The 16894-nt window shown below is 45.6% G+C and overlaps 1 protein-coding gene across 5 annotated transcripts in view; it reads right to left on the bottom strand.

Moving 5' to 3' along the window:
- Positions 1-16894, bottom strand: part of PSMA8 (proteasome 20S subunit alpha 8) — a 418402-nt gene that overhangs the window by 163692 nt on the left and 237816 nt on the right. For all 5 annotated transcript variants that reach the window (XM_069620937.1, XM_069620939.1, XM_069620938.1 and 2 more), the window contains exon 4: positions 13242-13364. In XM_069620937.1, coding sequence (XP_069477038.1) covers positions 13242-13364 — 123 coding nt within the window. The remainder of the gene's footprint in view (positions 1-13241; positions 13365-16894) is intronic.

Genomic DNA, 16894 nt, shown 5'->3' with positions numbered 1-16894 from the left:
CCGCAGGAGAGGAATGGGTCTGGGCAGCTCCCCTGCAGCGTCCCGCACCCCTCTCCCCCACACCCAGCCACAGCCGGAGAGCAGCTTACAACGAGAGGGAGGAGGGGGCCGTGGCACTGAGCGATCTGCGCCCCACCAGTGCAGAGAGGAGGGGAGACACGCCTGAGCTGCGGCCCGGAAAAATTGACAAAAAAAAAAGAAAACGCCTGGCGGTGGGAATCACACAAGAGACGGCAGACAGACACCCTCCCCGGAAGATAATATCAACCATGGGCAAACTCTGGTGACCGGGGACAGCAAAACAAGCGCTGTGTGCCATATACCCAGCAATACCCAACCCCACAAAAGCTAGACACCCATCGGGGTCTGGACCCTCCCTCTTTGTGGTGCGCCGAAGACACGCACCACAGCAGCCGGAGGCAACTGTGGGCTCCGCGGAGAGGAAGCAGGGCAGCAGCAGTGGTAGAAAGAGAGGCACCACCCAAGCGTCAACATTCAGCCGCAGTGACCCGCCCCAAATACCGCCACACAAGGACAGGGCTCACGAAGCCCACAATTCTGAGCCTCATGGGTGACACTAGACAACACCCCGACCCTGAAGATACCGCTGGGCAACTGGCATGTCTCCCTACCGAATAACATCCGGAACAACTCGACCATAGGGCTGGTGGTCGAAGCCGCGCCACCATCAGCTCTACAGAGCCGCACAGAAAACACCAGGTGACCCACCCGCTCGAGACCCCCTTCAGAACAAGACATCAGTACGTGCTCACCAGACTTGGTGCACCGAGATAGCCATCACCTACCCAAATTGAAAAGCCCCACAGCAGAGTAACAAAATAGGTAAATCCGACAAATCACAGAGGAAGCTCACCTTACCTTCGATGCAGGGTCTGCACCTAAAAACCCAAGGCCAGAAAGTCGGCCGGATTCGCCACAAAACCACACGCACCTAGAAGAACAACCACAACAAATGGATATTCGAGAGATCCTAATGGACTTAAAAACAGGGATTGGTAATTTGGACAGCAAGATTGACTCGCTATCGCCCAAGGTAGACTTGCTCCAACATCGCCTTAAACACAGAGAAAGACTGGATAAGGTCGAACAGAGTTTCAGACCTTGATGATGGTGCAGTGGCACCAACATTGAGAATGTCAACATTAGAAGGCCTAATGAAAGCAGTCATGTCCAAAAACGAGGACTTCGAGGGACGCTCCCGACTAAACAATGTAAGGGTGGTCGGAGTCAGGGAACACACACAAAACAAGAATGAGGACCACAAAGAAAAATAATGCAAAGACCTCTTCAGCAGCACACCTCTATCACAACTATTAGTCGTAGAGAGGGCACACAGGATCCCATCAACAAAACCCACCCCGGGAGCACCTCCTCGCCCGATCATAGCCAAGCTGCTGAATTACAAAGATCATGACACAATTCTAAGGCTAGCTAGAGAAAAAGGCAACCTGCAATACAACTGAGACAACATACAAATATACCCAGACTTCTCCCCAACAGTCCAGGCCCAAAGGAGATCCTTTGCAACAGTCAAACGCCGACTACGTGACAATCAAATTGTATACTCAATGCTCTTCCCAGCGAAACTTCAAATCCAATATGAAGGGAAAGTCCATTTCTTCAATTCACCAGAAGACGCCAGCCTATTCCTTGACAGACATGGATGCAAGGTCCCTAACAATGTCTCAGGGGCACCCGGAGAGAGTGAGCAGAAAGAAACCCACAATGAACCTTAAATAATCAACTCACCACAACCCAACGAAGCTCAGCATCAAGATAATACACGCAGCCTAAGAAAGGAGCCTCCATCCTTGGGAGGACGCTAGCGCCCCATGCACAGCAACATTAACTTCACTTTGGGGGGATTCCGAACGGACGAGATGGGGGTTGTCCGTGTAAGGTACTGTTTATTAGAATTGTTTTGGGTAGCCGCGGACCAGTCCCCCCCTGTGGGATGTTTTAACCCACTCTGCTCTGCGGCATCACTGTGTGCTGGTGGCACCAGAATCAGTATAATGGCCACGAAAAACCCCATGCGTGCCAAAACCTAAGGAAATTGCGCTCTAACAAGCACAAAAAGATGGCTGCCAAATCTACCTTGCCTGTGTCAGTGGTGGAACGGAGACCTCACTGCTGAAACATGCCACTGGGCTGACCACCAAGTAAAAATGGAAACTGCATGAAAGGCAGTGCTTTACTGAAGAAAACCCAGAAATTGTTCTTAAAACCCTTTTTCTTGGTTGCTGAAAATACAAAATAACGTTCCAAAACACCACATATCCTTGCTGGGTGTTACCCGCCACCTCCTTTAAGAAATCATTATGAACCTACAATGTCATGGAAAACGGAATCTGTCATCAAAATATCCACAGTAAAAAGTGTGCCTGCCTGTGAAAAACTGTCAAAATACGGGCGCAGTACCAGCAGCTGCCTGTATGACAGCTCTCATTAATTTGTATCAGAAGTTTAAACTTGTGCAATTGAAATCAAATGTCTGGAAATTGAGTGACCTGTTATTAAGAGGAACCTAGGTCGTAACTAATTTCCATGGTTTAAAAGCTGGAATAAGTTCTAGCTGCTTGTGTGAAAATTGCAAGTTTTGTTTTAAACCAAGAAAAATGTAAGAAAATGACATTAAATTTAAGCTGAACTCAAAGCCACCCAAACCAGTTCCACAGCCTCCCCCCAACAAAATGCATCTCTTTTCTGCTTCCCACCAAGGCCAGGAAGTCATAACTTTGTGAGAATTAAATCAGGGGAGGATATCTTGGGCTGCACCAGAAAGACAATGGATCTTCCATGGCTGAAAGGATATGCAGATTGTGAAGTTTCAGCAGTGGCCTCTCCCAGAAGGAAGGGGGCAGATTGCTTCAGACCTGCCAGGAGGAAAGGAGACGGGGACAGACGACCACTTGTGGATTCACAAAGCATAGAAAGCATATTTATGAAAGACTAATAAAGGACTGTGCGAATTTGTAAAAAGTATAGAATAGCATTGTTAATGTGATTTTTGGGTGCACATTTTAAAAGATGCCAGAACTCTGCGCGATGTTCAGGGAAGGCACAGTGAAAAGTCTGGTTTTGCAGCAAATGTATTTATGTCAGAAGCATGAAACTTCACACACGTATGCCCATAGACAATGCGCACATATGTACCAATTGTTGGACAAATCAGATAGTGTGTCCCGGACAAAGTGCGAAAGTCTGCCAAATCCAGACCCAAGATCCTACAGAGACGGGGCTGGAAGAATATTTACTCCACAAAATATGTGATCTAGATATGCTATTGTTATCAAGTTTGTAAAATTGTAAATATGGATTATATGAAAAGTAGATTTCATGTTTAAAAACCAAGGGGAGGATTCCCTGAATAATCAAACCACATCATCATGGTGACACACTGTTTTTCCTCCAATCAAGGGAAAGGGAAGATTCCAGCCTATAGCCAACCAAGGGGGCGCGCTTAGGATAATTCAGCATACATGTCCCTTTATTAAATGCATAAATAGAGACGGCTGAGGGCTTAGAGAGACACACAGATTCCCCCACCAACAGATTGCTGGCGGAGCACCCTGCCAGAGGACCCAACATCTCCCTTACTCCAGACTCCAGAAACTTGGCAAGCAGAAAGGCCCATTTCCAGAGCTGAACCATCATCAGCTTGGCCTTTAAAATTCCAGAAACCAGAATTTAGCCCAGACCTCTAAGGGGAAGCAAAGAACAGCCTGGCTGTGCTCTACTGTTTCCTGCTAAGAATTATTGCCAGAATCCAAAGACCCAACCCAGTAGAGCCGTGCTGTGCTGTGAACCAGAGCCATTGCAGATCCCGTCCAGTCCTACCGTGCTGTGGCCAGATCGCCTTGCTGATTGCAGACCAGAGCGCCTTGCTGTCCAGTCCGGTGTGCCCAGCAGAATTCCTGTCCAGAAATCTTGACTGACCTGAATCTCTGACGATTCCGTTCAAACCTATATAGTGAGTATCCTTAGTACAGGACTGTCACTAGCCTATGTACTGTCCATAGTCATCCCTATCCAAACCCATCCTCTACGATATCGAGAACTGCAGTGTTAGAATATTTTTGAACTGCCTGAACTCTCTATCTCATCCCTATTATCTTCTGTACTAGTAGTGGTAAACCGATCTTTGCGCCGATATATTTCATCTGAAGAAGGCGAACGTCTCGGCAGGCAAAAGCCACCCAGAGACGCCCTGGACTGGTGGCTGTGCTGTCGTGTAGTTTGTTTCTTCATAGTCCATCCCTATAGTGTCAAGAAATCCTGTTTGTATTTTTAAAAGGGCATCCTTATTTTACAATTTGCCCCCATCTGAAAAGAAACTACCTCCACGAAAACGCCCATAACTTCAGTGTCTGCTTGTAGCTAACATCCTAAGCTTTCCAGAGAACACAAAGCCGCATCTCAAATCCTTCTAGTTTTCTCGCGATCGCGATTACCGCGCACGGAAAAGCTTGCCGCAAATATTTCGTTTTGGCAAAATCTATAACATGTAAAATAGCTTTTCCTTGCACCCGACCTCAAAATTAAGTTTTCCCATTGCTCATTATTCTCAAATCATTGCTAGTGTTTGGTTGCAACCAGATAAAGCGGCTCCCACTAGTATTTCAACAATTAGTTCTGTTTCTCTCTTGTGTTTGCTGGGGGGAAATTGGGATTGATATATTTGCTTAATTCTGCATTCCTGAAACCTGTTTTCTCTCCTCCTATATCTCTACATTGCATATTGGGGAATTGAGGGGTGTGCAGGGGGAAAGAGTAACCACATTGCTAATGATTTGAACAAACCCACAAAAGTATTATTTCCTTGTTGCATTATTTTTGCTCATCATTACTCCTTACGATTAAAGAGATTGTTTAGTTCAACATCACCCCACTGGTGGTCATTGTATAACCATTAAAAATAGTGTGATTATATTGTGAAACACCAAGTATTTTAACTTTGCAAACCAGCCTGATTCCTGGTTCAGTGTGACCGGGGGGGAAGGGGGGGAGGGGGGGGGGGGCTTTGTCTTTCCAAAGAGAGTGGCGTGATATAAGTGGTACATCATTCAGAATAAAATAACAGACACAAATAAATAATTAAGGGTTTCAGTTGAGCATCCCACACTAGGCATTGTCGTAGGTGAAGTGCCGGATTTAAATCACTTACACCCCCCCTACACCACCTCGCCCCTCCGCCCACGGAGATTGAGTCAAACAAGCACAAACATGCTCCCGCGGAGATCGCCGAACCGCTGCTTGTCACAGAGAGTATGTGCAACCACTGTACCATGAACAACAAAATTATCCAACCAATTCAAGGTGGCAAAGTGGAATATCAGAGGGGGTAACATACCGTCCAAAACAAGAAAGATTCTGCAATACCTCAAGCGCCACAACGTGGACGTGGCTATGATACAGGAGACACCTGTTACCACACAAAGAACATTTTTGGGCTCGAAACTGGGGATGTCATCGTTACTTTTCCTCCTACTCATCGTATGCCAGAGGAGTGGCCACCTGTCATGACCACTGTGAGGGGGCACAAGTTGTGTCACAAGCAGGCTCCCACCTGAACCCTGCGGGCCTTAAAACCACTGCAAAAGGGCTCCTGGAGCCAGTCCTGGCGCCTTTGGCACTAGGTCCGTATGTAGGAAGGAAGGAAGGAAGGGCTGTTAAAACTAGGTCCCATTTATGTACATGGGCCTTTAAATCCAACATGGAAGCACTCACACAGTCTAGTTCTAAGAACCAAACCATGTGGTCTAGTGTTTTGGGTGTGGCAGGCCTGGAACTACTTTCCCTGGTACTACTTTACCTGGGCTATATAAACTACACCCCGACTGCAGAACACGCTTCGTGTTATTCTGCAACCAGCAGCGTCACGCTCACCGTGTCCAGCTCCTGGTCTTCAGCATCTTCCTGTAATCCTGCAAGAACAAGATTACTCTGTTTTACCTGAGAAAACACCATCCAGCACTTAGCATCTCAACTGGGCTGCAATCTGTGGAAACCGAGAGAAGAAGAAACATCACTCACCTGTGAGTACTAGCTTAAGGACTTCCAGTGAACCGCTACCACAGCTGCAGTTCGAACATTGCGACTTGCAATAACGAGAAAGGGAAAAACAATATTAGAACGCACTTCCATCCGGAGCACCACAGCAACACTTCCATCCGGAGCACCACAGCAACATCTGCAAAGAAAAAGACATATTCAGGTTCGCTTTCAATATTAAACAACTGCACAGCGCTGAACTTACCTTAACGGATTCCAGGGACCTCTCATCCAATCGCAGCATCACAGCGGCCTGTGAGGAGAAGAAAACACAGATTAGCTTTAAAAGACAAAGGCGCTGAGCTTCGCGCTTCCTCTTACCTAGAAACGTGCCTCTCCATCTGGCACGCCAGCATCAAGACCGTTGCACCTGAAAAGAAGGAGATAGACATTAACGAATTCCCACCATAAACAGAACAAAGACTTACAATTAACAAACCTACCTGCCTACCAGCAGATTCGGGGTCACAGAGGCCTGGGCCCAAGGAAGGAGTACTGCACCAGTGAAGCAACTTGGGCAGCTCGCCAACAAATGTCAAGCGCCCCTGCCCAAGAAACTCAGGACGGATAGCTCACCCTACAAATAACTAAGGTGAGAAAAGAACCCAGTGGGAGGGGAATCGGTCAGAGGGAGGTGGGAGATTCACCCATTATAGACAGTTCTCATAAATCCTCCCATCTGTAATTGCAGATTCATTGTTCAGCACTGGGCAACTACGCATCCAGGGTTCCAGATCTCAGAGCCTTCCAAACGCCCCCGGGGATATCAGGTGAGCGTAACACCACCCTCAAACCCTAAATCTAGCTTTCGCATGATAAAGGTGGAAAAAGACACAGAGTAGGGCTCTCCTGGTGCAGGGAGTCATAGTCGGGAAGGAGTTCCTATGGACCCAACATAGACGGGGCAAACAACTTCGACTGGGTGCTCTCTCACCTCACGCAAACCAGCACAGCAACCATAATCTGGGGTGGAGACCTAAATGCACATCTAGACCCAAAAAAGATATATCACAGACACTAACAGCCCACCCGTCCAAAGCCAGCCTCCAAGTGCAAGAGATTTGTAGAGAGCGTACAACCTGATCGACATTTGGAGACATGGGAATTGGGAGAACCGTGAATACACCTTTCACTCGGAGGTCCACCACACAAGCTCACGCATAGACTACCTCCTAGTCTACACACAAAGCTTGCTTCAATGGAGAAGGTGCCAAATCCTCCCTAGAACCTTCTCAGACTACGCCACAGTGACACTTGAATGCAACATCCGTAACACCAAACCAACAACACCTCACTGGCGTTTTAAACCCAGATCACTAACTGACCAAGTATTTGCATCCGAACTACAAGAGGAAATCGCATCCTTCCTGGACCTCAAAAAAGACACAGGGCCTCATCACGACTTGGGTGGTAATGCCGGCGCTATTAGCGCCGGCGCTATCTGCCCTACCGCCGAACTCCCCGGCGCTAATAGCACCAGATCACAAGTTTGGCGGTAATGTTAATCCCCATTCCCCATTGAGCCCATTCGGGAATGCCCCATTCCCCATTGGGCTCAATGGGGAAATTTCGCGCTAATACCGCCGGCGGATTTCCCGCCGGTGGTATGAGCGTGATTTTTCTGCGGATTTCCCCCCAGCTCAGAGTTGGGGTAAAATCCGCCGAAGACCCTTAAATCCGGCAGTAATAGCGCTACCGCCGGATTTAAGGGTTACCGCCAAAGTCGTGATGAGGCCCACAGTCTCCTAAGCAGGAACACTTTGGGAAACATTAAAGTGTTACATAATGGGGGTATGCATCGCTAAAGAAAATGGGATATTAAAACTAATACGTCGTGAACTGTCCACCAGCGAAGAATGCCTGAAAGCTCTAGAACTAAAGTAAACCGCTACAAATCAAATGCACAGCCTAGGGGAACTCAAGGAAGAACTACTGAAATTTAGACCCACAGCAGATGTGAGCTGAAATTCCTAAGACGCGCCCACCAGATACGCCAATACGGAGAGGGGCAAAGACCTGGAGCCCTCCTGGCCCGCCTGATAGCCGCTGACAGAAAACCAACCCTAGTAGAAAGAGTTCACTCCACACAAGGTGCATTGGTTCATACGGATGAAGAAATAGTTGTGTTCCGTACCTTCTACCAGAACCTTTACAGTGCAAAACACCCAATAGACACTGAGATCTTACACAACTACCTAGCTGACACTGAATTGTACTGGGTAGAGAGAGAACTCTGTGAACCCTTAAATGACCATCACACTAGAATAGATCCTAGAAGCAATAAAAAGCCTACCCAATACCAAAGCCCCTGGGCCAGATGGCTTGATAGGGGAATTCTATAAAACATTTGCCCCCATACTGGCTCCTCTCCTTTTGAAAATCTATGAGGAAGCGTCAGAAACAGGAATTCTCCCACAAACTTTAAGGGAAGCCAATGTAATCCTTCTGCACATAAAAGACAACCCACCCAAGGAATGCGGATCCTATAGACCAATTTCCCTAATAAATGTAGACAATAAGATCCTGGCCAAAATCCTATCCAACAGACTACTCCCCCTGATGCCGACACTGGTACTCGCCGACCAGGCAGGCTTTGTACCCGGCCGCAACACGACGTTCGGCATAAGAAGAATGTTCGCGGCCATCGAGGCACTTGACCCCTCACACCAAGCAGTCACAGTCCTTGACGCGGAGAAGGCATTCGACTCTGTCGAATAGCCTTATATGTTTGCGGTACTTCGGCAACTCGGACTGGGGAACCATTTCATTAAACTAGTGTTGCTACTATATAGCAAATCCCAATCAGCCATTATTCTTGGTACAACGAAATCCACAGAGGTCAATCTCCAACGCGGAACCAGGCAGGGAGGCCCACTATCAGCTCTAATATTTGCACTGGCGATGGAACCCCTGGCATCAGGCCTGCTCACGGCAACTCCAAAGAGGTCTTTCCATAGGGCCCCATATACTGATTATCTCCCTCTATGCCGATGATATAGTACTATTCATTCAAAACCCAGATGAAAATTTGAACCCTATAATGCATGAAATAGTTAAATTTGGCACGGTCTCAGGCTTGAAAATTAACCATTCCAAATCAATCGTATTCCCACTAACCCCCAGTACCAGAAAATTTGTAGATGACTAACTTTAAGTGGGAGAGCTCCCATGTGCGGTACCTTTGGAATCTATTATTCCAAAGCCACCATGGTATTTTCCAAGATAACTACGAGACGACACTGAAATCGCTCCAGGAGAAAGTGAACAGATGGAAATCACTACCACTGATGCTCTGGTGAGAGCGTCATTGGTCAAGATGGTAATTTTCCCTAAACTCCTATGTTTGCCAATATACCAATTCTAATTCCACAACGTTATCTGGGGAAAATGAAGAGCCTCTTTCTGGAGTTAAACTGGGCCGGTAAACCAGCGAGGGAGGCTTACACGACACTTCCACTACTGGTGTCCAGGTGGGGCTTGGCGCTTCCTGACTTGGAACGATACTACTGGGCCGCTAAAGCACAATTCTTAAGCTACTGGTACTCCACCCACTTCATCAGACCACATGTCCAAATAGAGCGAGCCCTGGCATCACCTAACCTATTAAGAGCAGTCATCAGACAACGCAGTCATCAGCCAACAACCAGTGCCCCACACCACACTAAATGTGGCGCTGTCCACATACGCAATATGGAAGTATGTTTTGTTTTTTTTAAAATTACAAAAAATAAATAAATTGCCCAAAAATATGGGGTGCAACCAGATACCCCCCCCGCTTCCCGTTATCAGTGGTATTCAAACTGTGGGTCGCGACCCCCTAGGGGTCCGCAGGTGCATCCCAGGGGGGCCCTGAGAGCTCAGCATGAAAAAAGATTTTTTTTTTTTTTTAGATTGGAAGAAATGGGCAGGGGTGGCCCACATGGGCGGGCTGAAGCATGAAACTGTCTCAGGCAACAATGAAAAAGTGGCCCACAGTTGTAAATGGATATTCATTCCTTTAGTCACAGACTGGGCCTCATTACTACTATGGCGGACCAGTAACAACGGTGCTGGTAAGCTACCGGCACCGTTGCTACCGTTCCGCCATAGTAAGAGTTGTGCTCGTGGGTGCTTGACAGCCCCCGCCAGGTCTGACCTCAGCTCGTCGGATGCACCAGCACCGTTATTAACGGTGCCGGTGCATCCGAGCTCCCCATTCCCTTTTGAGCCATATGGGGCTCAAATGGGAATGGGGATCTACCGGCACCTTCGAAAGGGCAATTATCATGTCCGCCTAACTCGGCATGACCTAGTAATTGCCCATTCGCGGGTGCCAGACCCGGATGCAACTCCAGTGGCAGCCGTGCCGGTTTTACCGGCACAGCTACCGCCAGAGTAGTTATGAAGCCCACTGTTTCAATAGTACCCAAAGGGGTGCTTTGTGTTAAAATGTAAGTAAATTGTGATATATTCAGCAACAATGGTCAACATTACTAACTGCATAGTTAAGTAACTCATCAAAATGGTCCACATTGGCCAACATGGTGGCCCATTTTGATTGGCCCAAACTAGCATTTTACATTTTTGGTACAGGCATTGCCCTATAGGCCTGTCCGAGCCTGGCGGCTCATCCATAATGGCAAGAGGCGCCCACCCAGTGGCCCCTCACCCATTATGGAGGAGCTAAGGAGCCAGCCCAGTGAAATAGTGAGCACTCCCTCAGCTGCTTTATCCAGCTAATGGAGTGCTCCTGGGCTGGCTGAACTGTCAAAGGGAAACACTGTTTCCCTTTGACAGTTCAGTTTAGTTCCCCAGCCGCACATGCTCACTGAGCCATGCAAGTGCTGGGGCGTTTTGCTTCGCCAGCATTGCATAGCTCATTGGAAATGCTGGCTGAGGCACTGCATGTCTGTATGTCCGAGGGGGAGCTCCTGCGCCTCCTCGCACATACGGACAGAGCAGCTGGGGTCATCAAAGAAACGAGCTGGGGGTAGATCTCCGTCTTCGGCTGGGGCCTCCCTCTGGAACAGCGCCCTGCCACTCTAAAACTTGAGGAGAACCATCTTTCTTCCTGACCTTATCAGACCTACCCTGTCTGCTGCCTTAAACGTAGCACTTGCAAATTGCTGGCTGCACTACCACTGTTTGTTGCCTTTATTATTTATTTATTGTTATTTATCTGTTTCTCCTCTGCTTCGCACTTTCCACTTCTCCCCCCTTCCATGCACTTTTCCCCTCACACTTGCGCGTTCTCAATGTCACTGGGCCTAGTAAGATCGCTGTTTTATTCTCCTCTGTTCCCCTCCCTTGCCTTGTCACGCTCTGAAACACTTGTGTACGAGCGCGATAGAAATAAAATATCAATGCCTGCCCCCTGGACTCCCAGCAACAATTGCAAACTGTTTGGCTATTTACCCATTTTTTGTTAAAAGTATGCTCTACAATGCAACATTTTAACCTATTATTTAAAAAACAATTCACAGGGGGAAACCCCCCCCGAACCTCCCCTTAATGCCCCTCCACTTAAAAAAGATTCACCAGCCGCCACTGGCCCTCAGACTGTGTTGGGAACGGGATGGGGGAACCGAGGGACTATGGTGGGAGCACAATGGGCGGGAACCATGGGATAGTGATGGGAGCAGAGTGGGGAGAGCCCTGGGTGTGTGATGGGGTGGGGAGAGACCAGCGACTGGGTAGGAGTGGGATGAGGGAGCCCAGCGACTTTGATGGGAGCAGGTGACGGCGCGCAATATATACTGTCCATTTGGCATTTCTGGGGGGTCCCAACCTGCCCAAATTTTGCTCAGGGGGGCCCTGGCCAAAAAAGTTTGAAGACCACTGCGTTAGATTTATTCCAGGGATACCCCTCACAGCTGAAAAGGTTTTTCACCAATGAGCCGACAAAATATGCATGCACTCACTAGGTGACCTATTTGTCGAAGGGACATTCATGACACTGCAACAAGCTAAAGAAAGAGGCAGCACCTCCTCGACACATTCATGTACTTTAGGCTGCGCTACACTATCCAGACTTTCTTCCCCTCATTCCCACAACAACCATCAACGTGGCAACTACTTCACAGCGTAATACAGGCACAAGGGGAGGGAAGGCTGGTCTCGTCAATGTACAGATTTCTCATAACCAATAGCACTGAAAATACTCGCACAAAACAGAGGTGGGAAAAAGCTTTATGGGCCCCCATCCCAGATGAAGTACATACTTCAGACTGAAAGTCGCATTGAACTCACGCTTTAAGCTCATCCATTTTATCCATCTACACCAAACATATTACACTCCAGACAAAAGAAGCAAGCACCGACTAGAGTCAGCGGCAATGTGCGAAAGATGCGGTACACCAGCAGCAGACTTTCTCCATCTTGCCTGGAGCTGCCCAGCAGTAACCAAGTTCTGGTCACAAGTTCTCCAAGAGACATAAGCAATAATTGGAGAAGAACTAAGACCCATCCCCACAATAGCGCTACTCGGAATGACAAAGCATCTAGCACCTATAATAGGGAAACTAGCGAATGTGCTGCTCGCATTAGCGCGCAGGTGAATCGCCATGTCATGGGGTCAGGCCCAGTCCCGACAATAGCAAAATGGCAGAAAGACATGCTCTACTGTCAGGAAGTAGAATCAGAATTCATTAAGACATTGCCGCTACACGCATGCTCCCCGGACATCTGAGGCCCCTATGTAGTATACCTGATCTCCAACAAAGGCGACTCGCCAACCTCCTCGACCCCAAGGCAACCAGATGACTGAGTAAGACTACAAACCTGTACATAACTGAGAATCGGAGACCAAAGCAGGAAATTGGAGAGGAAAAACTTTAAAACCAAAGACTTCACACAGTCCGGGGGTGGGCGGAGTGGGGACACAGGAATGTAACGGTCCAAGTTGAGCGACCCACAGTTGGGCAGTCCAAGTTTTGGTTTTAACTGTAATACTAAAATGTACAAATAAAGTTTTTTTTTTAAAAAGTGCACATTGGATTATTTTTACCTACTTAAAGATTGCTACCAACAGCTTTTTCGAACATCACAGAAAAGGACCATGGAGAGTCCTTATACAATGCATTAAATGGCAATTGATTTGACCTATGTAGAAAATGGTCAATGGGAAACAGTATTTGCAAATAAACCAATACTACTTCACAGCATATAAAATGTAAATTAAAGCATACCTTCCAAGCATTGTACGTGCCCGACGGATCTGTCTGGTAAAGCCGTGGAATTCCGTCACAATCAAAGCCCATGATTAAGGCAGAAATACCAAAGGGTCTTCGTCCATTGCTTTGCGTATAACGCTGCACAAGAAAGATTGAAATAAGCACACACACAACATTTAGCCAAACTACAAACTAATGTTTTTTGATATTACACATTAGAAGCTCTAGTGAAGTGGATGCTCCACATAGGCATAATCAGTGACCTTGAACAAAAAGTAGCTGTGCCATCACTTGAATGTTCTCTAACATCCTCAGGGACAAAGTCAAATACTTTGTAATGTGAGATTAGCTAGTCATGCACAATTGAACACAAAAGAAGGGCATGGAAGTGCTTTTACAGGTTACACGCTTAATACCAGAGTTCGATTTTGAAGCGCAGATCCAGGATTCAAACCTCTGTTGGACTGTGTGGTCTTGCTTCCAAGAACAGCACATTGCCCCTGTGCTATCCGCCGTTGAATTCAAAATGTATTTTATAATTTCTTTCTATGAATTAAATTTTTCACGCACTAGCATCTTCTACTGGATTCTCTGGATCTGAAAGGGTGGCACGATAGTATAAAAATACATAATTAATATGCTAAAGTAATTTCAGGTCCCTAAAATAGCTACTGCTGTTGCAACATCTGGAATACAGGAGGGGTGTCCCCAGCATTGGTAGGAACTGGGTGGGGGCTAACTTGTTCCTACCAGGGAGGAGAAATTACTTTTGGATATTAAATATGTATTTTTATACTATCATGTCACCATTTCAGATCCAGAGAATCCAGTACCCAGTGACCTTGGACTACACTCAAAATGTACTTTCCGAGTTTAAAAAATGTTATGTCACTCTGTGTTATCAAACAATGTTTATATGTCACTCACGCTACCTTTTTGATCCATCATGCTTGTAATACTACTGTATGCAAGCCCTTTTTTAAATTAGGTTATAACATTGTGTAAAAACTATGCACAATGAGAATTGAGACTCATGCTCAAATTAATTAAAAATGCTTGATTAAGTCAAGACCAACATTTTTTCACCCAATAATCTTTAGTTATTTGAACAAGTTGCTAATACGTGATGAATTGAATTTGTAGAAACAAATTAAAATAGATTTTGAATTCAACCACTGGTAGGAACACTTGAAAGGTACCTCCTGCCCCCAGTTCCTACCAATGTAGGGGACACCCCTCCTGTACTCTAGTCACGCACAATTGTACACTATACCTCTGAAAACGTAAACCACGTTTATTTCCAGAAAGTCTAGAGGTATTACATAAACAAGAGAGATTGCCACACTAGGAGAAGTCAGGGAAACCAGGAAAAAGAAGGTGTTGCTTTCTGAGAATCAACATTACAAATTCACCAAGCTAAGTAATACAGAAGAAATTTTGAGGGGTCAGAAATGAGAGGTGGACCCAAAGTTGTAATATTTTCCTTATCAGACTTCTTTATTAAAATAAAAAAGGGTTGGATAAAGGCCTCACTGCCCCTATCCTAAAAACATGTTTCCCTACCTAGGAAACTAAAACTAAAGACCAGCCTGTCCTTGTGTCCAAAACATACAAATCTGACCCTCAACCTCATGACAAGGAACTAAGGTTACAAGGAAAATGTCTGACTCATGTTTAGCAAAAAGTGTTCAAAATTAAAGCAAGTCGAGTCTTTTTCAAGGAGAAACCCTTGGATCCATAGGGTGGTTCCCAGGTAGGATGGCAAAGGTGTCTTTCCTTTGTTTCCCGATGCCAGACTCAGCAGGTTCCTGTGAAAACAATATGCCTTATACCATTTAGCTCTTCCTAGACTTTCTCCACACTGAGTTCACAAAAAAAGGATCTTATTCAAATAAGATGTTCCATAAAAGATTCTCTTCAGCTTCTTTGGGTATTTTGGTGGACCACCTGATGCACTTATCTATCAGGAATCATGTGAGCTCTTCAGGTTTCTGGGTATACCCCTTCACCAGGTGTTTAGGTGTCAACATAAAGAAAAGGTCTTTGTTCAATTTCACAACTTCAAATGCCTGCTTTCCTAGAGTCTCTGGTATACTTTTCTACAATTCTGGTATACTTTTCTACAATCTGTTCTAGTTCAATAGGTTTTATTGAAATCATAAACAAGTTGTACAGAACATTAGATTATAACAATAAGGACTCCATTTTGAACATAGAATGAACTTTTCCATAGAAACCATAAAGTCAGAAGACAGCCACTGCAGTGATCAATCATTATCTAAATATAAACTTTTTTTTTAATGAAGTCCAAATCTCTTGCCAGAACTTAGAAAAATCAATATTCATAAAATATATGTATATAGGACTCTCACACATTCCCACAGGCTCAGCAATGGCCATTAGAGCGATATAGTCTTGAGAGGTTTCGTTGGATTTAATAAAGCTCTGTGCAAAACATTAGCCATGGGAGAAACACACTATCCTAGACTATAACCTGCCCCATGTCACATCATAAAACTGAGTACCACAGTCAACCTCCCAATGAGACTGAATGGACCAGCTCACATTAGGAGGTTTTTCCACACCCAACATTGAATAAAAATGGGCCGCCTTGACATGGAAAGCTCTGGCCCTAAATAATGATCTTGTGGGATCAGGGGTGTGTTCACTACATGTAAAAAGGTCAAATGTATCAAGGCAGGCATGAATCAGTTTTCTATAAAAATTAAAGTCCGATAATGGTATGGAGAAAGCTCTCCTAAGATCATGAAAGGATTTCCAGCAAGTGCCATTATAAATTTGGTGAATAAACAGGATACCGTTCTAAAGCCAGAGCTTCTGGCAAAGCCGCCTACCTTGAAAATACATTTGTTGTGCCATAAAAACAAAGGAAACCTCTTTGATGGGGCATTAACTGAGGGGAAGAGAAAACCCCTTAAGGCACACATGGAGGCTTTAATAGGACTCGAGAGTCTAGAACCTATGCGACTAAATATGTAAACCAAATCACAAATGTTAATGGAGAAACTAATTATTTTTCAAGGGAAAACCATGTGGGGATGTCTGCATCAGCTGCAGATATAAACCAAGTGCAAGTTTGCTTACGTAAGAAAGCATTATGATCGCGTTTGAAGTCAGGGAACCTAACCCCACCTTCTTGAAAAGCAGCACAAATCTTACCAATGGCAATCCTTTTACTTGTATCCTTACCCCGCAAATAATTATGGTGGGGAGGGTATCCGGGAGCATTTTTAGATAATAAACTATGAGAGATAGCATCATTTTTATTGTTTCTAGGCAACCATCAGGACAGGTACAAAGGAGACAAGAGGTTAATTCTTTAAGTCTGCATAGGAGTATATTCATGTTGAGTTTAATGTTACTGCTAACTGAGGAGGTATGAAGAGGCCCAAGAACTATCACACCATCTAAAGCCATAGGGGTTTATTTAATGTTTGAGGCAGAATGAGTTCAGTGGGAGGGTTTCAGATTTATGAAGTCTATACCTCGAAACCGAAGAAAAGACATTCAATACTGATAGTAAATTGGGAAGATTATCTTTAGGGTTCTTCAATAGAATGAGAATATCATCTGCATATGCAGCAATTTTGCTTTCTATTTTACCACCACAAATTCCCAGAGTATAAATATAATTTCTAATACATTTA

The sequence above is a fragment of the Ambystoma mexicanum genome, chromosome 5q (genome assembly GCF_040938575.1).
Source record: "Ambystoma mexicanum isolate Mex_15411 chromosome 5q, UKY_AmexF1_1, whole genome shotgun sequence".
Lineage (NCBI taxonomy): Eukaryota > Metazoa > Chordata > Amphibia > Caudata > Ambystomatidae > Ambystoma > Ambystoma mexicanum.
This window is presented reverse-complemented; position numbering and strand designations above follow the sequence as displayed.